The sequence below is a fragment of the Pleurodeles waltl genome, chromosome 3_2, assembly GCF_031143425.1.
Source record: "Pleurodeles waltl isolate 20211129_DDA chromosome 3_2, aPleWal1.hap1.20221129, whole genome shotgun sequence".
In the NCBI taxonomy this organism is placed as follows: Eukaryota; Metazoa; Chordata; class Amphibia; order Caudata; family Salamandridae; genus Pleurodeles; species Pleurodeles waltl.
Window position 1 is genome coordinate 173,446,695 of NC_090441.1, and position 25,264 is coordinate 173,471,958.

Here is a 25,264-nt window from a genome sequence, read left to right on the forward strand (position 1 = left end):
TTTTAACAATTGTACTTTACTATACTACCTTTCTTAGCATTACTGTTAAAATGTTAACACAAAACTGAAATTCCTGGGTAGTAGTAATAGGTAGAAGGTACCTATTGAACTTGATACAGTCATAAATGCTGTCTGGTTATCTCCCGCACACACTGTAAATATCACCGTATGAGTGGGAAGCTAAAATGCTGGGCTCTAGTACTTTTCTGAATATGTATCTGAGTTGATGTTTGTTATATTTTTTTTAATCGAATATTTTATTCATTTGAATTCTTTGAAGTGCATTTACTGTGGTGTGTCAATAACATAACATGTTCTGGTTTGTTACTAGGTTTGTATAGCGCATGTCTGTATGGCTGCATAGCGCTTTAAAGGTCTGGGTGCCTTTGTGCATGTTTCTGAGATTTATTGACCAGAGTCTTGGTCACTGGGTTATGGTCAGTGAAAGGAATCTTTGTGGTGTCCTGGATATATATATATATATATATTTCGATGGCATGTGTAGCTGCAAATACACATGCTATGCATAGCTTCCACCATCTAGTATTGGGATCCGAGTGCTACAAGTTATTTTTGTTTGAAGAAATCTTTTTTCGAGTCACGGGATCGAGTGACTCCTGCTCTCGGTCATAGTGCGCATGGGTGTCGACTACTTTGTTACATTGTTTTCTTTCCGCTGTCGGGTTCGGATGTGTTTCCTCTCGCTCCGAGATTTTCGATTCAGAAACTTTATATAACTTTCTTTGACTGTTGGTATTGTTTCAATCGTGTTTCCATCTATAGTCGAGCCGATAGTACAGTCAAAAACCAGATTACGGACTTTTGGGCGCAAGCGCCCAACTCAGGCCTGTTCAGGTCTACCACACCGAAGCCTGATGGATCGGACTCCATTCCGATTCCATCCTCGATGCCACGCAAAATTTCCATACACAAATCAACACGTGGTATGTAATCTCTGTCTCTCTCCCGACCATCGAGAAGAAGACTCTGAAGCCTGTCGGTCGTTCCGGTCAAAGAAAACACTGCGTGACCAGAGAGCCAGAACACTGGAAATGGCGTTGCAGACTACAGAATACCTCGACACCGTTGAGGAAGAACAGGCCCAGGCGGCAGTTTCCATTCAGGACACCGACTCCGAAGAAGACTCGGAGGAAGATAGCCAACCCATCACTGCGGCTCAGCATGTGGGTACAATTGCCCCTACGACCACTACATAAAAAAATAAATCAAAGGCATTGGGTGCACCACTGCCAGAGAGCCATGGTTCGACCCGAAAGAAAATAATCGGTGACCGGCCTTCGGGTTCGGCACCGAAGAATGCCACACCAGCTTCGATACCGGAGTCGAGCAAATCTATCAAAAGCTCCACATCTGAGCCGAGCCGACGTCTACGGTCTTTGGAGTCAAAATCTCAACATCCTGCTTTGGAGCCAAAACAGGCTGTATCTTCGGGACCGAAAAAATTGCCAACTTCAGAGCCGAAAACATATTCATATACAGAGGAATAAGGACTTTTGAGCCGATTAAAGCAGAGCTCAAAGACATTTGATGAACAGTCCTCTAAGTCATCAAAAACATCAGAACATATTTCTGAAGACTCTGACATTCAACCTATCCTTGAAATCATGGATGAAAAGCAGTCAAGGATTCATATCCACAAAGAGACTGAGAGGATCATTGCTGCACCTCCTCCACAATCAAAAAGAAAGTTGGATTTTCAAGAACATCTTGATACTGCTCCACCACCAGCAAAGATTTTTAAAAGGAAGGAGTAGCCATTACCCTTGCAAAATGTTCCACCACATTCGCCACAACTTTCTTTTTCACCACCACCATTGCCTTCACCAACTCACTCACACACTTATTCCCATGGTGATACAATTGATCCTTGGGATCTGTATCATCCAGATCCCATATCGACAAATGACCCAGACCTCTATCCTTCAAAACCTTCGCCACCAGAGGATACTACAGCATACACACAGGCCATCTCTAGGGCAGCTGCGTACCATGGGGTACTTTTGCATAGTGAGCCTTTAGAAGAGGATTTCCTCCTCAATACACTATCCTTCACGCGTGCACGTTACCAGTGCCTACCAATGCTGCCTGGCATGATCAGGCATGCTGACGAAATATTTAAGGAACCTGTTAAGGCTAGGATTTTAACACCACGTATAGGTAAAAAAAATACAAGCCTGCACCTACAGATTCAGCTTACATCACACATCAGGTAACTCCAGACTCTGTTGTTGTCAGTGCTGCCGGAAAAAGTGCCAACAGCCAATCGCCAGGGGATACCCCTCCCCCTGACCAAGAAAGCAGGAAGGTTGATGCTGCTGGCAAGAGGGTAGCTACACAGGCAGCTAACCAATGGCGCATTGCCAATTCACAAGCCTTGCTAGCAAGATATGATAGGGCACACCAGGACGAAATGGCAAAAGAACACCAGAAAGAGGGCTCAACAAATTGTTGAAGAAGGTCAGGCAATAAGCAACAACCGGATAAGGTCTGCTCTTGATGCTGCAGATACAGCAGCTAGGAGCGTAAATACTGCTATAACCACACGCAGACATGCATGGTTAAGATCTTCTGGATTCAAACCAGAAATACAGTAGGCAGTACTAAATATGCAGTTCGACAAGAAACACCTGTTTGGTCCTGAGGTTGACACCACAATCGAGAAACTCAGGAAAGATTCAGACACAGCTAAAGCAATGGGAGCCCTATACACGATACCTTATAGAGACTCCTTTCGTAAACAACAATTTAGAGGAGGATTCAAGCTCCAATCTACAGATGCGTCTACCTCCCAACCTAAACAAGGCCAACAACAATACCAGAGAGGTGGATTTAGAGCCTCTTATAGAGGCCAACACTTCACAGCCAGAGGCAAATTCCAGGCCTCAAAGAGTGTCTCCACTCAATGGCTTTATAAGCATACCACAACCCCACACATCTCCAGTGGGGGGCAGACTGCAGCAGTCCAATCCCAATAGCAAAATATCACCACAGACCAGTGCGCACTTTCAATTATCCGCAATGGTTATTGCCTAGAATTGATTTCTATCCCTCCAAACATTCCTCCTCGTTATCACAGGTTGTCCCCAGAATACAACATTCTGTTACAACAAGAAGTACAATCGCTACTGCTAAAAGAGGCAATAGAATTAGTCCCAAAATCTCAACACGGAACAGGGGTATATTCATTATACTTCCTCATTCCCAAAAAGGATGGCACTCTCAGACCCATTCTAGATCTCAGGCCACTAAATTGATATATATTCTGTCTGAACACTTTCACATGGTGACTCTGCAGAACGTCATTCCACTACTACAAAAACAAGATTACATGACTGCATTAGATCTCAAAGATGCGTATTTTCATATCCCCATCCATCCAGCTCACAGAAAATACCTAAGGTTTGTGATAGCAGGAAAGCATTACCAATTCATAGTTCTACCATTCGGCATAATAGCTCCAAGCGTATTCACAAAATGTCTAGCGGTAGTAGCAGCTTACCTAAGAAGACAACACATACATGTCTTTCCTTATCTAGACGATTGCCTACTAAAATCAAGCAATATTATACAATGTCAACAACACACTCAATACACAATAAAAACCCTACACACATTAGGGTTCACTATCAATTACCAAAAATCTCATCTACAACCAGCACAGGTTCAACCTTATCTTAGTGCTATTCTCAATACACAAAAAGCCGTAACCTATCCAAATACACAAAGGATACAAGCTTTCCAAAACCTCAAACTACAAATGCAGCCAAATCAACAATACACCGTAAGGTTTATCATGAGACTATTGGTAATGATGGCATCCTGCATAGCAATAGTACCGCATGCAAGATTAAATATGAGAACACTACAACAGTGCCTCTCACAGCAATGGTCTCAAGCACAGGGTCATTTGCAAGATCCAGTGTTTTTAGACCGCCAGACACACAAGTCTCTTCAATGGTGGAATCACAGCAATTTAATGAAGGGGCGGTCTTTCATGACCATGTGCCTCAGACCACAATAACAACAGATGCGTCAATGATAGATTGGGGAGCTCATCTCAACAACCTTACCATACAAGGGGAATAGAATTCAAAACAGTTGAGTTATCACATAAACCATTTAGAATTATTAGCTGTGTTCCTTGCCCTAAAACCGTTTCAACCCCTTCTCAGACACAAAACTGTCTTGATAAAAACAGACAATATGACAACCATGTATTATCTGAAGAAGCAAGGGGGGACACATTAACCTCAACTGTCCCTTCTAGCCCAAACAAATGTGAAAATGTGCAATTCACAATCACATTTACTTACTAGCAGAATACATCGCAGGAATACACAATCATCCCAGGAATACACAGTCAGCTAGCGGACCTGCTAAGCAGGACACACCAACAGATACACTAATGGGAGATTCACTTTCAGATACTTCAACAGTACTTTCAAAAGTGGGGGAGACCAGAAATAGACCTATTCGCAACAAGCGAAAACGCAAAATGCCAAAACTTTGCATCCAGGCACCCACACCCTCGGTCCAAGGGCAATGCTCTATGGACCAACTTGTCAGGGATATTTGCTTACACTCCCCCCCCCCCCCCTTTCCTGCTAATTCCATTTCTAGTCAACACACTGTCAAACTTCTCTCACCATGATACTCATAGCCCCCACGTGGGCACAACAACATTGGTACACAACACTCCTAGATCTGTCAGTAGTACCTCACTGCAAACTTCCAAAAAGACCCGATCTGTTAACACAAAACAAAGGTCAAATCAGACATCCCAATCCTACTGCTCTAAACTTAGTGATTTGGCTCCTGAAGTCATAGAATGTGGGTACTTGCAACTTCAATTAGAATGTATCGAAGTTCTCAAACAAGCATGCAAACCTACAACTAGACAATGCTATGCTAACAAGTGGAAACATTTTGTTTATTACTGTCAATCTAAAAATATTGACCCACTTACAGCATCAATACAAGATATTGTATGCTACCTACTTCATTTATAAAAGGCAAATTTAGCGTTCTCATCTATTAGAATTAATCTTACTGCCATATCAGCATACTTGCAAACTATACAACATACATCTCTCTTTAGAGTTCCAGTTATTAAAGCCTTCATGGAGGGACTAAAACGTAATTATTCCACCAAGAACCCCACCAGTTCCTGCTTGGAATCTAAATATTGTGCTCACAAGACTGAGGCCACCATTAAAACCACGCATTCGTGTGTGATTCAATTTCTAACGTGGAAAGTTGCTTTCTTAGTAGCAATTAATTCATTAAGAAGAGTTAGTGAAACACAAGCATTCACTCTGGAGGAACCCTTTTTCCAAGTACACAAGCATAAAGTTGTACTTAGAACTAATCCAAACTTTTTGCTAAAGGTTGTATCACCTTTTCACATTAACCAAACAGTGGAATTGCCAGTTTTCTTCCCACAGCCAGATTCAACTGCTGAAAGGACCCTTCACACTCTAGACCTTAAAAGAGCTCTAATGTATTACGTGGATAGAACAAAAGAGTTTAGAAAAACTAAACAGCTTTTCATTGCCTTTCAACAACCACATGAAGGTAATCCTATCTCTAAACAAGGATTAGCTAGATTGATTGTTAAATGTATTCAAACATGTTACATTAAGGCAAAACGACAACTTTTGATAACACCTAAAGTTCATTCCACTAGGAAAAAAGGTGCTTTTACAGCATTTTTAGGAAACATACCAATGGCAGACATATGCAAAGCTACCACATGGTCTACACCACATACATTTACAAAGCATTACTGTGTAGATGTATTTTCAAAGCAACAGGCCAATGTTGATCAAGCTGTCCTAAGAACATTATTTCAAACAATTTCAACACCTATAGGCTAGCCACCCCTTCTTTTGGGGAGAGCAACTGCTTTTTAGTCTATGCATAGCATGTGTATCTGCGGCTACACATGCCATCGAACAGAAAATGTCACTTACCCAGTGTACATCTGTTCGTGGCATGTAGTGCTGCAGATTCACATGAACCCTCCCTCCTCCCCGGAAGCCTGTAGTCGTTGAAGTTTCTTATTTGTACATATGTATATACATTTACATTTGCATGGACATCTTATGTACTTATTACTTTTATAGCACATTTACATTCTTTAACTCTATCACTTCTTCCTACACCCTTTTGCGGGAAAACAATCTAACGAAGGAGTCGATGCCCATGAGCGCTATGACCTAGAGGAGGAGTCACTCGATCCCGTGACTCGAAAAAAAAATTCTTCGAACAAAAACAACCTGTAAAACTCCGAGCCCAACACTAGATGGCGGAAGCTATGCATAGCATGTGAATCTGCAGCACTACATGCCGCGAACAGATGTACACTGGGTAAGTGACATTTTCCATATCTGTGCGTGCCTACCTGCCCACACGTGCCATGGGTCTCTGCCACTTAACACTCTCCACAGTGCTGACCGGTTCTTCTTTGCAAGTCTGACCGGGAACAGCTATTGGGCTTGTGCATTTCTATAGCTTTGATGCCACATGGCACATGTGAATGTGATGATCTAACATGTTGTGTTGGTTCTTCGTGGTATGGTTGTGTGAGGTTTGAGTTACATGCACAAGAGTGCTGGGTGGTCTGCACAATGTAATCTGTTATAGTTAGTTGATAGATTTGTTTACCTGCTCAGCGAAGTTTAATTAGAATGCTTTGTTGCCTGGTTATTAGGTGCTGGTGAAACCCCTGGGTACCGACGGCACGGGGTGCTGAGCTGTGTTGGTTGTATGTTCTGGTTCGGTGGTGCATTGGATGTTGGTGTTTGGTGCATGGTGGCACGTGCTTCTGAGTGCCCCTCGATAGTGACTACATCTCAGATATACATTGTATCTGGTAGGTTCTGTCTGACGCTTAGGTTCAGGCTTTGGATTGCTAGTGATAACAACACAAACAGCGCTCCCTTCTCAGGGGGATCCATGTCGCAGTACAGTTGATTATTGATCAGTCATAAAGTGGATCACATTGGAAGCGATGCATGTCCTTTTTATCCCATTAGGCCACATCGTCTTACATTTTTTTTTATTTCAAAGAAAACATTGTTTTTTATGCAGAAAGACAAAATTAAAAGTTGCCATGATACAACAATACAAATCACATGTTGGAAGAGGCTGGCAAGTTGTACATTCTCTTGTACAAAAATACTTAACACATTGCAAGGGAAACAAAGGGGAAAAAGCATAAAGCAAACCAAATCCTGAATGAATGTAAAATATAAGAATACAAAATGAGTCGAGGTATTTCAGCATTGGGCATTACAATCCTGCATTAGAAGTGGCAACAGATGCACTTTTCCGAAGTATTATGATGTTTTGTTTAAGATGAAAACTAAAGTTGTTGAGTCATGCGTTGAAATGTGAGGAGACTGACTGTACATCAAGTGGAATAGTCTGTTGTAAACACTTTAAATTGTATGCAACCAGACTGGTCACTGCACGCTAGTCTAGTAACCTGCTCTTTCCGAAATAATCTCAGATTTGAACCTTCAGGAGTGTTTTAGCAGCCCGGAGGGTTTGCAAGAAGATTTTACAAGAACTGTCTCTGAAAATCAAAGAGCCGCACCCCACCTTGTTTCACTCTAGTATAGAGCGCCTTTGAGTTGTGTAGCAGAATCTGAGATGCACTGCTCATGAGCAATTGTCCATATTTGTTTATTCCTACTACAATAAGTTGCTTTTGTATAAGTGATATTAAGGTGCATGCTGGGGGCCCTTGAGGTACGAAGATGCTAGTTGTATTCTTAAAAGCGCAACATCAGCAAAAGCGATGCACAATAAACTGAGAGAATCCCCGTTGAGAGGTGTTCCAGTGTTATTGACTAGCACATGGTTGTAGGAGTCCTCTGGACTCTGTTAAATGGAATGGAGACAATTATTCAGGCCCTAGAATCGGGGTGGAGAGTCATAAATATAGGGGATATGACAAGTTCCAGGTGCATGGTTGCAATATTACCAGCATGGTAGGTCACGTGAAGTTAGGTCTGATGCAATTTATCCAAAGCTCATTGATTTACTCATGCCCGTAAACAAAGCTTGAGTTAGTTGTACAGTGTCTGTGCTAAGACTTTGTATGCAGTACTCCGCAGCGGTGAGAACGGTACACCAGAACAATCAACATGAAGGAAACGAGCAATCACCCCCTTTGTCATTACCTGACAACATCTGAATTACTTGGCAAGAGTCCAGACTTCATGCAGTTCCTTAACCTGCTTTCAATAAAGCTCATAAATCATGGAGTCCAGTCAGTGTGTCTCCTATATCAGGAGAATGACCACCATTAAAGAACAAACTGGAGGCCCAAACACCCCTAGTTGACGGGGATCAGAAGATCATGGAATGATGGTTCATGGACCAGTTTCTTCTGAGGTTGACCCATTACACTTCTCTTGTTAAGATAAAGCCGATATTCTAGAATAAAAGCTTACAAAAAGTCTGAAATTAACATTTTGTCAGGTCCCTGGGGTGAGAATGTATATTCGCACAAGTTTGCAATCAACAACCTGAGGATGATGTAGAATTCTGTCCCAATCCCACAGTCATGCTAGATATGGCCTTTAATAACACTGAACCCTCGTCTGGTAGACAGTCCTATTAACTTGCAGGTATGAGTAAGAGAAGGCTTTTAATTGCTTAGCCACCATTTCATTCTCTTACTGGTAGGACATTATGTGCCAGCCTGATTGGCAATACCCCTCTTTTGCCACACTTAACAGCTTAAGCTGTACATTGGTGCTTAAGTTCCAGGTCATTTCAACCCAGACGTTTTAACAAGGTCAGCCAGATACAGACGATCTAGCCAAATCAGTCAGATGCAGAAGTTTTAGCAAGGTCAGTCAGATTCAGAAGTTTTAACAAGGTCAGTCAGACACAGAAGTTCTAGCTACCTCCAGTCAGATGCAAAAGTTCTAGCCAAGGTCAGTCAGATTCAGAAGTTCTAGCAAGGTCAGTTAGATTCAGAGTTCTAGCAAAGTCAGTCAGATTCAGAAGTTCTAGCAAGGTCAGTCAGATTCAGAAGTTCTAGCAAGGTCAGTCATATTCAGAAGTTCTAGAAAGTTGCGTTAGATTCAGAAGTTCTAGCAAGTTGCTTTAGATGCAGAAGTTGTAGCAAGGTCAGTCCGACGCAGAAGTTGTAGCAAGGTCAGTCCGACGCAGAAGTTGTAGCAAGGTCAGTCCGACGCAGAAGTTGAAGCAAGGTCAGTCCGACGCAGAAGTTGAAGCAAGGTCAGTCCGACGCAGAAGTTGAAGCAAGGTCAGTCCGACGCAGAAGTTGAAGCAAGGTCAGTCCGACGCAGACGTTGAAGCAAGGTCAGTCCGATGCATGAGGCCATCTTCCACTCATCTGTGTTGGCGCGCGATCGCTGGTGGGATGGTACGGCACAGAGTCCTGACACCTGGGCTAGTAAGTGACGTGGCAAGGAAGAGACATGTCAGGAAAAAAAGGAGGAGACAGTCATTTGATGACCACAAAATGTATGGGAGGCCAGCTGAGTGCAGGGCACAGCACAGGGAGGCAGGATCAAAGTGAAGATGAAGGTTCACAAAAACATACTTTCACACAGACAGGTCGCCCCTTGAGTTATTCACTAGTGTATCAATCCTACAACTAAAGGCATCTGAATTTACAGAGTGTAACCTGAGACATCAAAGTAACTTGAAACTGTTGCTTTTACCCTGTGAGTCTTTGGATGTGCAGAGGGCGGTGCTTACAGCCTCTTAAATAAGTACCCGCTTGAAATTCCGTGTGTGAGAGGCATTGCTTTCCATAGCAGCACATGAAGCTGAATTTATTTGTGCCAGTAAAGGAATTTGGGGAAAAAGTTACACTTTGAGGTCAGTAGTCTGGAGAGGGTGTGTGGGAATGAGACTTTGAGACAGACCTCCTTCAGTCAACAAAGGCTGTTGCAGTCTCACTTGTGTTACTATCCGTATGTACTCATGAACCATCTACTTACTCCCAGGAATTTTTACTCAGTGAGACACAAATCAAAATAAGTGTGGTTGTAAATGGCTAGAACCTACTTTAAGTAGTATTGTGATGCATATTGTTTTCATGTCTAACTCATTAAAAAGGTGAAGTCTGGAGACATCATTGAATTTGTTCTCTATTTTGTTTGTGTAGTATGCTGACCCAGTGGCCGACCTACTGGACAAGTGGGGTGCTTTCCGCTCTCGGCTCTTCCGGGAATCCTGCGTCTTCCACAGAGGGAACTATGTTAAAGACCTGAGCCGACTGGGACGAGATTTAAATAAGCTGATCATCATCGACAACTCACCTGCCTCCTATATCTTCCATCCTGATAATGCTGTACGTACCGAGATGTGGGTTAGACAAAAGGTCTGCATTGCAAGAGGGAAAGCACAACCTCCCAGATGACTACGAACAAGGCTGTAACTGGCCTGGTGTTGCTTGTCTCCCCCTTCAAAGGAGATGTGGCCTTGTAGTTTGGGCTGGACTCTTCCCAGTGGAGAAGGATCTAGGCTAATTTGGCTATGGTTGGTCCCTGTTTGAGTGGCGCAGAAGGCAAAAAAAACCAACCAAAAACAGACTCTGAATGCGACCCCAAGGGTTGGCCAGTGGTTGAGATTAATTTAAACCTTACCCTCCAACCCTCCTAGCCCCCACAACATTGGTGCTTTGTCTTTCTATGTTGCAGAACTAGTTACACTGGAGTATCTTATTTTTGGAAACCATGTTTAAGGACTAAAGGGTGCTGTTTAATCTTTACCTCTCCAACCCCAATGTACTTATTTCTCGCTTTGTCAAAAAACGTTGGGGGTTATTACAACTTTGGAGGAGGTGTTAATCTGTCGCAAAAGTGACGGTAAAGTGACAGATATACCACCAGCCGTATTACGAGTTCCATGGGATATAATGGCCTCGTAATACGGCTGGTCGTATATCCGTCACTTTTGGGACGGATTAACACCTCCTCCAAAGTTGTAAAAAAAACCTTTGTGTTGCACCATTCTAGCATGAAGCCAAGTACCAATTGCTTAGCATCCACAAATATGGCTTCACATTTAATATCACTTTGTCACTCTTCAGTATGCTTCTTCCTTATACTCACTGCCACTGTTCTCGGCCCTAGTGTTGATATCATTTTCTTCATGCTGCATGGCAGGGATAGTGTGCATGTGTGTATGTATGTATGTGGCATTTCTCTAGTGCAAGCGTAACTAAAAGGCAGCAGAGCGCTTTACATGGTTCAAGTCCAGCATAACGTCAGTGATGTGAGGGATTGTGAAGTGTTAATGCATTGGTTTGGAGTGCGCTTTAAAGAGGCGAGGCGTCAGCTCTTTTTTAAATTGGAGCAGCCAGATAGGGGGATGTTGTTTCAGCTCTGGGGTGCATAGATTGAAAAAGACCTGCTGCCTTGTTTGTTTCTTTTTTTTAAACCTATTAGTCTGCAGTCTGATGGTTTCCTGCTGCAGATGTGCTGAGAACCATCAGACGTGGTGAGCTTGTCTGTAAAATAAATGAGGGGCTCTGGTTGTCTTGACTTTGTAAATGATGCAGCTGTTTTTGAAGATGGTATGGGCTGGCAAGGGGAGCTAATAGAAATATATCATGAAATGTGGTGATGTGGTTGTATTTCTTCAGGCCTTGGAGGAAAAGAGTTGCAGCACATAGGATGCCCACAAGGGGTGTCCGCGTGGAGCAGGGCATTACAGCCATCACGATGCGAGAGTACCAGGGCTTCAGCAGCAGTTCTGAAGTTGCTTGCTTGAAGACTGTTTAATTTGCTTCAGAAGAGATAGCTGCCGCCAGGCTGCCTGCGGGTGTTTAGGCAATGTCTTCCTAGAGGCTGAGGTTGGTGTCCAGGGTGAATCCCAGTGACTTGGCAGACGCTGAAAGGTGAGATCAAAGCCATCAAGTTTCATGTCATTAAGCCAGGTTTACACAGTTTGTTTTTCTTGGTAAATAATTGTAATCCGTCATGATTTGGTAGAGCGTTAGGTAGATGCTGGACATCCAGGTCTGGATGATGTGCAGGCAGTGTTTCAGGTGTGGGGTGTCTGAACCAGAGGAGGCTTTGAGGTTGTTCATCTTCAGCATATTTGGTGAATCTCAGTGTTTTCTGTGAGGAGAGAACCAAGCAGCTTCATGTAGAGGTTGAACATGACGGGGATGGTATGGAACCCTGGGGGACTCCACAGGTGATGGCGATCTTTTGGGACCTGGAGGTGCCCATGTGAACAAACTTGTGTTGGATGGAAAGATAGGAGGAGACCCAGTGAAGGACCTTGCAGTGAATTTCATTTGAGACTCTGTGGTTTGAGGGTGGGATAGTCGGTTGTCTCTTGATTTTCACTGCACCGGGCATTAGTGAGTCTGCCAGTCACCACTGATGACTTTTTTTAGTTTGTGTTGTGAGGATGCTAAGGAAAATTGATCTAAAATGACACACAAACACCAGTCAATAAATTCCTCTGCTACCACTCTGTGTGTCTCATGTACATCAATATAGTCCTCCTTTTTCTAAGCCACAAGGTCTGTTAGATGTATATTCATTGCTGATTGGTAAAGGACTGCAAACTTCTGACTTAATCCCAAAACATGTTAACTGAAATGTGTATGAAACAGAAACATATCTTTGCTCTTCAGAAAGTCAGCATTTTTTAAAAGGCAGGACTTTTTATTAAAACTTCATCACAGCACATGACCATTTACTTAATGTGAGAGTAATAGATAAAGGAGTTCACTGTTGTAATGAGTACATAACACTAGATAAATGCCAACAGAAGAATGTAAACACCTGTAGTTGATTTTCTAAGAGAACCCGAAGAGAGTTAATTCGGTGAATCAAGGGTGGTGTTGCAGTGAGTGATTGGCAGCCTTCCGTGTGCACAAAAACAGCTTCCTGCAGTGACCAGGATGTGCCAGTGTCACCAGCCATTGCTGTACGTAATTGAGAACTCTCTTAGCAAACATTAAACCTCCAGAGAGGCTTTGATCTGGAATCGTTGGCATGGAGCCAACTTCTGGAATTTACAGGGGTGGGGGGGGTAAGTGTGTCAAGTAGCAGACCAGGCACAGGTTTCTTAAGTTTTCTATGCTTGACTCTTCCCCAGCTTTTTCTTTAGCTACTAGAAACCCAGGGCAGGAAACATCATAAACTTATTCCTGCTTGGTGTTGCGGAAATTATCCTAGGGGTTGTGGCACTGAATTGATGTCTTGCATTTTCTGTCTCCTGGTCTTGTAGAGGCCCAGATTTTCAGCATAATCACAGAATATTTCAAGGATTCCCATTTGCAATCATTATTTGTGACTTGATCTCATAAGGATAGCAAAACCTGGGCTAATCCAACCCATCTAAAGGTCACATCTCATAAAAAAAAAAAAAGTCACACCTCACCTCTTCATGCAATGAGACGGCCTTACATCACAGGTCAGAAGGATCTGCATCTCCCTATCATAGGTCAGAAGGATCTGCATCTCCCTATCATAGGTCAGAAGGATCTGCATCTCCCTATCATAGGTCAGAAGGATCTGCATCTCCCTATCATAGGTCAAAAGCATCTGCCTCACCATCATAGATCGGAAGAATCTGCCTCACCATCATAGGTCAAAGAATCCCTTCTCACTGTTATAGGTCAAAAGGATCTGCCTCTCCTCATCATGGGTCAGAAGGGTCTGCCTCTCATCATCATGGGTCAGAAGGGTCTGCCTCTCATCATCATAGGTCAGAAGGGTCTGCTTCTTATTATCGTAGGTCAGAAGGGTCTGCCTCTGACCATCATAGGACAGAACAGTCCCCTCACTATTGTAAGTCAGAAGGGTCTGCCTCTCGCCATCATAGGTCAGAAAGTTCTGCCTCTCACTGTGATGGGACAGAAGGATCTACCTCTCCCCATGATAGGTCAAAAGGATCTTCCTCTCATCATATGTCAGAAAAAGGTCTACCTCTCACCATGATAGCTCAGAAGGGTCTGCCTCTCGCCATCATGGGACAGAAGGCTCTGTCTGTCACCATCATCGGTCTGTCAATATATATATATATATATATATATATATATATATTCTCACCTGCAGAGTCTTTTGAAGAGCTTGTTGTTCAATGAGTACTCTTGAAATTATTTTTTGTCTTTTGTTATTGCATGATGTCTGTTGCTCTCCACGAGGCGGAGTTCATTCTCAAATGAAAAATGCATTTTCATGCTGGACCACCAAAAAATAACGTAATGATGCATTTCACTTTTTTGGACTGGGTTTCAGTAGCACTCAAGGACCACAAGCTTGGAATGTTGTCGAATGAAAACCAAGAAGAATTGTACCCCTAGAATGAAGATTGTTAAATACAGAAAAAATGCATCATCTTCAGTAATAAATCAGCTATTTCATTGCAGTTGCGCCAAGTCTCATATATATATATATATATATATATATATATATATATATATATATATATATATATTCTCAATGGCATGTGTAGCTGCAGGTACACATGTTGTGCATATATCGCCATCTAGTGTTGGGCTCGGAGTGTTACAAGTTGTTTTTCTTTGAAGTCTTTTTTCGAGTCACGGGATCGAATGACTCCTCTCGGATATAGTGTGCATGAGCATTGACTCCTTTGTTAGATTGTTTTCTTTCTGTCGAGTGGTTCGGATGTGTTCCCTCTCGCTCCGGGATTTTCGGTTTAGAAATTCTATAATTTTTCAAACTTTTCTCATACCATTGCTATTGTTTCAAACACGGTTTCTTTCTGCACTCGATCTGATAGTAACGTTGGGATCAAGTAAACGCCCTTTTGGGCGCTCGCACCCTCTTTGGGCCTGGTCGGCCCTACTGCATCAGAGGCTGGTGGATCGGACTCCATTCCGATTCTGTCCTCTGTGCCATGCCAAATTTCCATACACTGACCAGCACTTCGTCTGTAATCTCTGCCTTTCACCAGAACATCAAGAAGAAAGCTGTGAGGCGTATCGGCCTTTTCAATCAAAGAAAAGGTTATGCGATCGAAGGGCAAGAAGGCTGGAGAGGGTGTCCAAATCAGAGTCCAACACCGACGCCCTTCAAGAGGAGCAGGCACAAACGGAAGTTTTGATCCCAGACTCTGACTCTGAGCAGGGTTCAGACAATGACAGCCAGCCAATAGGAGCGGCGCAGTACGTGAGTATACCTGCCCCAGCACCAACATTTAAAAAATCGGGCAAGGCCTCAGATGCATCACTGCTGTTAAGCCATGGTTCCACCTGGAAAAAATTAATTGTTGACCGACCCTTGGGTTCGGTGCCGAAAAAGGCCAGAGCACTCTCTCAACAGGTTACAACGCCTGTTTCGGTGTCTGGGTCGAGACAAAAAATGCAGGCCCGAACCGAGTCGACACCCAACATCATTGGATTCGAAAAAGGTATGGTCTGCTTCGGAGCCAAAACCTCTGCTAACAGCTTCGGACCCAAAACATCTTGGTCCAACTTCGGAGCCGAAAAACCCCTCGTCTACAGAGAAAACCGGGCTTTCGACTAGAATGAGACATGTGCCCAAAATACTTAGCGAACATTCTTCTATAAGCACAAAACATGCTTCTGGACATCAAATGGAGGAATCAGACATTCAACCCATTTTGGAGGTTATGGAGCGCAAACAAAGGAGAATCCAAATCCAGAAAGAGAATGGAAAAAGTATTACTTCTCCGCCTCCATGGACTTAAAGGAAGTTGGCATTTCAGGAGACTCTGGATACTGCCCCACCACCTGCAAAAATTTACAAGCAGAAGGAAAAGCCGAAACCTCTTGAGCTCTCTCCACCACATTGACCGCAACTTTCCTTTTCACCCCAACCTCTGACTCCACCTTCACCATCACACTCTCACACTTCCTCACAAAAAGAAGAAAGGGGTGATTCCAGTTACACTATAGACCCATGGGATATGTACGATTCGGATCCTATCCCATCTAACGATCTGGATCTGTATATAACAGACCATGTCCACCAGAGGATAGTAAAGCATATAACCAGGTTATATCGAGAGCAGCTGCATACCATTGAGTACAAATGCATGCAGAACCTTTAGATGTGGATTTCCTTTTATTACCCTGTCCTCAACTCACAAGCAATACCAGTGTCTACCAATGCTTCCTGGTATGCTTAAGCATGCAGATGAAGTATTCAAAGAACCAGGTAAAGCTGCAGTTCTGATACCAAGGATTGACAATATAAGCCTGCACCAACAGACCCAATTTACATCACACAACAATTACCACCAGATTCTATTGTGGTCAATGCAGCCAGGAAGCACGGCAATAGTCAGTCTTCTGGGGATACCCCACCCCTGACAAGGAAAGCCGTAAATGTGATGCGACAGGGATAAGGGTGATGACACAAGCAGCCAACCAAAGGCATATTGCCAATTCCCAGGCCATGTTAGCAAGATACGACAAGGCACATTGGGATGAGATGCAAGGATTCTTGCAATACCTACCCAAAGAACACCAAAAGAGGGCACAACAAATTGTAGAAGAAGGTCAGACCATCACAAATAACCAAATTAGGTCTGCTCTAGATGCAGCCGACACTGCAGCTAGAGGAATTAATTACCAGCATCACTATTAGACGACCTGCATGGTTGAGGTCCTCAGGTTTCAAACCATAGATGCAGCAGGCGGTCCTTAATATGCCGTTTAACAAACAGCAGCTTTTTGGACCAGAGGTGGACACAACCATAGCAAAACTCAAAGATTCTTACACAGCAAAAGCCATGGGAGCTCTTTCTACCACACTATTTCGGGGTTCCTTTCGAAAACCACAATTTAGGGGAGGTTTTAAAACACAAACTACAGAAGCTTCCACCACCTATTCAAAGCAAGGCCAGCAGTATTACCCAAGGGGGTAATTCAAAGGCTCTTACAGGGGACACAATTTAAGGGCCAGAGGTAAATTTCCAGCCTCAAAGGGTTCTTCAACATCCACAAAACAATGACTTGCGAAACTTTCCACAGCACCATACATCTCCTGCGGGAGGAAGACGGCAACAATTCCATTCTTACTGGCAAATTACTACAGATCAATGGGTGCTCTCAGTTATCCGCAATGGTTATTGCCTAGAGCTCATCTTTACTCCACCAAATGTTCCACCTCGTTCTCACAGACTCTCTCGAGAACACACTATTCTACTACTACAGGAGGTGCAATCTCTACTACTCAAAGAGCCAATAGAAGTAGTTCTCATCTCACAGCAAGGAATAGGAGTATATTTCCTATTCTTCCTTATACCAAAAAAGGATGGTACTCTCAGACCCATTCTCGATCCCGGGCCTCTAAATCTATATATCAGTCAGTTCATTTTCACGTGGTCCCTCTATAGGATGTCATTCCCTTGCTACAAAAACAAGACTACATGACGGCGTTGGACCTAAAGGATGCTTACTTCCACATTCCTATACACCCAGCTCACCGCAAGTACCTAAGGTTCCTAATAGCAGGCAAGCATTATCAAGTCAAGGTAATACCCTTTGGGGTAACAACAGCACCAAGAGTGTTCACAAAATGTCTAGCTGTAGTCGCAGCATACCTCAGAAGGCAACACATATATGTCTTCCCTTATCTAGACGACTGGTTAATAAACTCCAGTACCGTTCCAAACTGCCAACAACACACACAATACACAATAGATACCCTACACAAATTAGGGTTCACAATCAATTACCAGAAATCTCCCCTTCAGCCAGCATAATTCAACCTTATCTAGGAGTAATTCTGAATACTCAGTGAGCATTAGCCTACCCAAATCCACAATGGATACAAGCGTTTCACTCCCTCATATCCCAATTGCAAGTCATTCAAACTTACACAGTAAGATCTGTCATGCAACTATTGGGAATGATGGCATCATGCATAGCAACAGTGCCCAATGCACGTCTAAACATGAGACCACTGCACTAGTGTCTCTCACAACAATGGTCTCAGGCACACGGTCAGCTACAGGATCTAGTGTTGGACCACCAAACTTACAAATCTCTGCAATGGTGGATTCACAACAACTTAGCAAAAGGGCGGCCATTTCAGGACCCTGTGCCACAGACCATACGCACAACAGATGCGTCAATGACAAGTTGGGGAGCCCATCTCAACAATCTCACAATACAAGGGGAATGGGACTTAATCCAGCAAATTTACCACATAAACCACTTGGAATTACTAGCAGTGTTCTTAGCCATCAAAACATTCCAACCACAGATCAGACACAAAAAAATCTTAACAGGACAGACAACATGACAGCAATGTATTATCTGAAAAAAACGGGGTGGGGGGCACACTCATCCCAATTGTCCCTTCTAGCACAAACAATATCGAAATTGCCAATTCAAAATCACATTCACCTGCTGGCGGAATACATCCCAGGGATACACAACCAGCTAGCGGACCTTCTTAACAGGAAGCAGCAACAAATACACAAATGGGAGATTCACCCGCAAGTAATTCAATATTGCTTTCAAATGTGGGGAACACCAAACATAGACCTTTTTGCAACAAGCAAAAACGCTAAGGGGGTCATTCTGACCCTGGCGGTCGTCGACCGCAAGGGTCGACGACCACGGAAGCACCGCCAACAGGCTGGCGGTGCTTCCTTGTGTATTACGACAGCCGCGGTCGCCAAGCCGGGTCCGGCGGTTTCCCGCCGGATTACCCCCGGCTGGGAGAATCCTCCATGGCGGCGCTGCTTGCAGCGCCGCCATGGGGATTCCGACCCCCTTCCCACCAGCCTGTTTCTGGCGGTTTTCACCGCCAGAACCAGGATGGCGGGAACGGGTGTCGTGGGGCCCCTGGGGGCCCCTGCACTGCCCATGCCACTGGCATGGGCAGTGCAGGGGCCCCCTAACAGGGCCCCAGGGAGAGTGAAAATCGCGACGGGTGCAACTGCACCCGTCGCACCCCTGCAACTCCGCCGGCTCCATTCGGAGCCGGCTTCATTGTTGAGGGCCTTTCCCGCTGGGCCGGCGGGCGCTCCTTTGGCGGGCGCCCAGCGGGAAAATCAGAATGGCCTCCGCGGTCTTCTGACCGCGGATCGGCCATTTGGCGGTTCACGCCCCGCCCGCCAGGGTCAGAATGACCCTCTAAATGCCAAAACTTTGCATCCAGATACCCACACCCTCAATCCAAGGGCAATGCTCTATGGATCAACTGGTCAGGGATATTTGCTTATGGTTTTCCTCCTCTCCTGTTAATTCTATTTATGGTCAACAAAATGTGTCACACTTCCCTCACTATGATACTCCTAGCTCCCACATGGGCACCTCAACACTGGTACACAACACTGTTGGATCTGTCACTAGTACCACATCACAAGCTTCCAAGCAGACCTAACCTGTTAACTCAGAACAGGGGTCAAATCAGGCACCCAGTGTGCTCAACTTGGCGATTTGGCTCCTGAGGTCATAGAATTTGGATACCTACAGCTTCTATTAAAATGTATGGACATTCTAAAACAAGCACGTAAACCGACAACCAGGCCGTGCTACGCAAATAAATGGAAACGTTTCATATATTTCTGGCAGCCTGAAAATATTGATCCACTTAAAGCATCAGTACAGGATATTGTGTGTTACTTGCTGTATTTGCAAAAAGCAAATCTTGGCTATTAAAATTCATTTAACAGCAATATCAGCCTACCTACAAAACAGACAACATGCCTCTCTGTTTAGGATTCCTGTTATAAAAGCATATATGGAATGGCTTAAACAAATTATTCCACCTAGAATACCACCAGCTCCGGCATTGAATCTTAATATTGTGCTCACAAGTCCCCCATTTGAACCCATGCACTCTTGCACTATTCAATTTCTCACATGGAAGGTTGCTTTCTTGGTAGCAATCACTTCCTTAAGATGAGTAAGTGAAATTCAAGCATTTACTTTAGAAGAACCTTTCTTCCAAATACACAAACACAAAGTAGTACTTAGAACAAATCCAAAATTTTTACCAAAAGTGGTTTCACCCTTTCATATTAATCAGTCAGTCGAATTGCCAGTCTTCTTTCAACAGCCAGATTCTACTGCTGAAGGAGTCTCCACACTGTTGATCTCAAAAGAGCTCTAATGTATTACGTAGACAGAATGAAAGACTTTATCAAAATTAAACAACTTTTTGTTGCGTTCCAACAACCCCATAAAGGTAATCCTATTTCGAAACAAGGATTAGCTAGATAGATTGTAAAATATATTCAAGCCTGCTGTCTCCAGGCAAAACGAAATTTGTTAGTGCCTCCAAAAGCACATTCTACTAGAAAAAAGGGTGCCTCAATGGCATTCTTAGGATATATACCAATGGCACACATAGGCAAAGGAGCCACATGGTCCACACCACACACATTCACTAAACATTAGTGTGTGGATGTGTTATCTTGACAAACAAGCGAATATTGGTCAAGCAATGCTAAAAACACTATTTAAAAATACTTCAACTCCTAGTGGCTAACCGCCGCTTATTTGGGAGGAGAACTGCTTTTCAGTCTATGCACAGAATGTGTTTCTGCAGCTACACATGCCATTGAAAGGAAAATGTCACTTACACAGTGTACATCTGTTCGTGGCATGTAGTGCTGCAGATTCACATGTGCCCTTCCTGGGAGCCTGTAGTCATTGTATTACTCAATCATGTAAATATGTTTAAAAAAAATTGCATTGACATCTTCTTTACTTTCTATATATTTTTGTACATACACAATTCTTCACTCCTTACTTCACCCGCGGGAAAAATATCTAATAAAGTAGTCGATGCCCATGCACACTATCACCGAGAGGAGTCACTCGATCTTGTGACTCAAAAAAAGCCTCTTTGAAGAAAAACAACTTGTAACACTCTGAGCCCAATACTAGATGGTGATATATGCACAGCGTGTGAATCTGCAGCACTACATGCCACGAACAGATGCACACTGGGTAAGTGACAATGACAATTTCCATATATATATGTATATATGTATATGTATAATGGAGGATGTGTCGCGGGGCCCTCCTTTATAGATAACCTTTCCATGTTTGCAGGCAGTCATACTTTTCTAGTATAATATATTGTTCTCAAGTGTCACATGTTTTTACTTCTACAATGTATTTTTCTATTTTTACGTTTTGTGTAAAGGTGCACATTTTGCAGTACTCTCTTTTGTCATTTTTTTCCAGTCCCATCCTTCTCGGAACTGATGATGGACGCTAATGCAATGCATTAAGTCACTCACTCAGAGTAACAAATCTAACTTTTGCTCAATTTTTCTTTTTCACTCTCAAATATTGATAATTGTTTTAATAAAAAAAAAACGTTAACTTGGTTTTTATGGTGTGCTCCTGCCATTGAAATGGCTCCTTGTGGTCTGGGGTATTCACAAGTCTGTGAGCCTCATAGGGCAGTGCAAATACTCATTGATGACAATTCTGTGCTGATACCTTAGTTGGATTAAAATGCTAGCGTAGTGTTCGATAGCTCTGCCATAGGTGGCTGTTGTAAGTGGTAAATGCCTTCCCTTGGTTTAATTGTTGCACAATGGTATTCATTTACATGCAGGATTTGTTGCTGCACCACTGGTGGAGATGTTGGTTAAGTGTGATGGCGCCCAGTTCCTCTGTGTCTCAGCGAGTCCGTTTGCGTGCTTTGTATGCCCAAGTTTTGTTTTTGTCTAATTCAACTATTCTCTGAATTCTAATGGCCTCTTTCTGTTTTCATAGGTGCCTGTGGCTTCCTGGTTCGACGACATGTCCGACACGGAGCTCCTAGACCTCCTCCCTTTCTTCGAGAGACTGAGCAAAGTAGATGACGTATACACAATACTAAAGCAGCAGAGGACCAGCAGCTAGTGACCCCGCCAGGGTTGGGTACAAGCGGGGCCTTGCTTGAAGAGTTGGCCGCGGAGGGGGGAGCATCCAGTGTTCTCTTCTCCGTGCCCTCCTGTTATCACAGACTTCCTGCTTCCCAGCCAACCTAGAGTTCCCATCACCAGCATATTTCCGGAAATTGACTTGAGAAGATTGAACTTGGGCTGCTGTTGGAGGACTCCAGTGCTGGTAACGAGGGGGAGGGTGTTCACAACGACTACCTGATGGAGCACCCTCTACACCGTCAGAGGACTGGTGCGCAGTAAAGAAAGCTCAGCATCTCAACACTTAACACTTGAAAGATGCGATATGGAACTAAATCTTTTTATCTTATATTTTTTTAATCAGATTTGTAAATGTGGCGAGTCAGACTGGGGAGGGGCGGGTTGGAAGACGGATTCTTTTCTGCAGTATACAGAAGGGAAGGTATTTTCGCAACGAATGATGAACCAATGGGTTCTAAGAACCCTCTATTTGGGGGAGGCTGGGTTTGGGGGAGGGCTATATTAGAGGGCTGGAGGGGGGTTTCACATAACAGTATTTTTCTTGTTTTGCTTCAGATTTCTAAGTGAACTCAAGCCCTTGAATGGTAAATAGAGTGCTGCCTGTATCGTGTTGGGTACACCCTGACCCAAGAAGTGATGCACAAAGGACATTCGCGGACGCGAGGGCTGCAGCTCTCGACCGATACTTGGAGTCAGTGTATGCCAAGGAGCCCAAGCATGCCGATGCACAGTTAGGAGTTCAACTGTTCTAAGCGCCTTAAAGATTTTAGAATATTGCATATGAAGCAGGGCTTTATTGCGCTGCCTGTTGCTTTTTCCTGTCGGCCAGCAGATGGTGGCGGTGTGGCTGGCCTGCCTGTCGGACGGTCGGTCAGTGGTTTTGCAAGCAGTTGTCTGGCAGCCACTTCAGACAGAAGTGAAACACATTTGTGCCCTCCAATTTTCACTTCCGTTGAGGATGAGCAGCCCTAATCAGGGGAAAGCTGCCCTAGAAATGAATTACTTTGTCATTATGCTTTGCAATGGAAGTGACGGCATATTTTAGTAGCCATCTTGAATGGGATTCCCGCCAGTCAGTAGAGCGTACAGTTGTGTTGAACAAAACAGCAGCGTATATAGCAAACACATCAGTTATTGATTACGGACTGCTCTTCCATTCGCGTTGCAAAAAATGGGTTACCCTGCATGACCATTAGCCAAAAATTGTTCACTATCTAGGGACTTACTCGGTGGCTGTAAAATAATCTGGTGATCCCACTGCAACCCCTGTGGTCAGTTGTCTGACACGAGATATCCATTTTGTTTTAAGCCTATTCAAAGAAATGGCCTTTCATTTGAACCTGCCTTTGCGTCTCGCGAGAGGTTGCCCCTGAACCGCAGAGTATATGCACATTGCAGGATATTAAGGAAAGAGGAACCCCCTCTCTTTGTTGCCAGGTCAGTAATCTGATCTTTGGATGCAGAGAAGACTTCATTTGGACGAGGGTTTTGCAGCGTGAATCTTTTCTGGATTCACATGCTGTGCATTATTTCACCATCTAGTGGTTGGGTCTGGAATTCTCCACTATCTTGCAGTCCTTCTCATTAAAATGTTTTGTTTGTTGATGGGCGTTAATGGCAAGTGTGAATTACTGTGACCCTTGCTCACCAGGCACCTTCAAGCATCTTGAGACACAGCAGGGTGTTTCCGGAAATGAGATGAATATTTGTGCCTTATTTTCATGAATTGCTGTTGTGAATGTGTTACCTTTTCAGATTCATGAGGCTGGATCTGCGCAGTGTCTGCTGTCTCCGGAGGTCAGCAGGTCGTCACGTGCCTGTTGTCATCGGGTCACACCGCCTCTCCTCTTGATTGGCTGTCCCTTTGGTTGTTTTGACAAGTGATTGGCCATTATTTGGTGACAAACAAAACCCCCACTTATCAGCTTGGGCATTCCAAAGAACTAATGAGCCAATTCTGTGAACCCTTCTGTGGCCACTCTGTGCCTCTCCTTCTCCGCGGCTGTATCTTTCTAGGATTTGTAGACCACATTTCCAAGCATGGTCCATGCGGCAAGCACAGTGGAATGGGAAATCCTCACTGGTGTCCTGCAAGCAAGTGGTCTTCCTGGGTCTGCTGTTTCTCAGGATGTCGAAACTGAATGAAAAAAGGGCAGTCTAGGTAATGTATTTACTTAATTGTGTATTGATGGTGTTATGTAGAAGGACCATTGTTGGACATCACAGGCTCCTTTTACTCGGAGTCATGGTGGCAGGAGGAGAATGGGACCTCAGTTCACTGCATCATGGGCCTATCCTCAGGTCATTCATCATTACACAAAGCAAATTCTCACTAAAATATGTTATGTTATTGGCATTTGTATAGCACATAGTCTGCAGTTTGTTCTCATACAGTTGTTAGCCGTCCAGATTGCCTTCTGTGTTTCGAGGTTTTCATCACCGACCAGTCTGAATAATTTTGTGAAGATATTTTGGGGTACCATGTTTGTGATCTTTCTCAAGGTTGGATGGCGGCGGTGTCTTATTCAACGAACTGTGGGTTTATGCTTTTGATTTGAGGAAGGTGTGTTCAAATTTGTAATTTAGCATAATTTAAGGAGCTGTGCTGCTAGCTCAGTCACTGAGTTTAGGCCTCCCCAGCAGTAAATAGAAGGCTCCCCAAGTTCAGCACGTCCACTGTGCGACTGACCACCGGCTTCCCCTCCATTGAGTGGATGTTCCTTTTTATGGGCGAGCACAAAGCGCTCCGTCCATTCTGTAATCTCTCTTTGGGTTTCAAACCACACCCATGTCACATGAGTCACTTACATCGGTTCGTGGGTTGCCTATTAAAATTTGCTTGTTTTCATTTTTGAAAGTCATGCATACGTCATGCCTTTTCCAGTGTTTAGCCCACCTACACAGCACCGGTAAACTACTAGAAACATACGAGGCTCGATGTTTTCAGCCTGGGGTCCGCACTACTTTATCTGTTTATTTTCCACGCAACGCGATCGCGCTGCATTTTACATAGTGTGATCGTGCTGCTTTTTTTTCCTTTACAACACTAATAGCTCTGACTCGAGCAAATGCGAGACCCGTTGCATTGAAAATGCTTGTTTGCCTTTGTTGCTGCTGTGCTGGTAATGGCAGAGTCGAAGGCTTTTCCGGTCCATCACGTCCACTGTGCTTATGAATGCTTTCTGCTAAGTTTAAGTAGTGTCTCCTGTTTCATCATGGGTGCCATGTTCCTAGGCACAAAGATCCCGTAGTAAATAGTCTTTGCGCCCCATTACATGAGTCACGATGCTCCTAATGTTGCGTATCCACAGCGGTGAGTGGCGATTCCTAGGTCAGTTGTTGCTGCTACACAACAAGCTCTTGCAGTGGAAGTATTTCTTCTCTGTTTTCC

General features: G+C 43.8%; 1 protein-coding gene across 1 annotated transcript in view; it reads left to right on the forward strand.

Moving 5' to 3' along the window:
- Positions 1 to 23,483, forward strand: part of CTDSP1 (CTD small phosphatase 1) — a 154,338-nt gene extending 130,855 nt beyond the window's left edge. The window contains exons 6-7 of the mRNA XM_069227101.1: positions 10,178 to 10,363; positions 21,722 to 23,483. Of these exons, the coding sequence (XP_069083202.1) occupies positions 10,178 to 10,363; positions 21,722 to 21,850 (315 nt within the window). The 3' untranslated portion in view covers positions 21,851 to 23,483. The remainder of the gene's footprint in view (positions 1 to 10,177; positions 10,364 to 21,721) is intronic.
- The last annotated feature ends 1,781 nt before the right edge of the window (positions 23,484 to 25,264 follow it).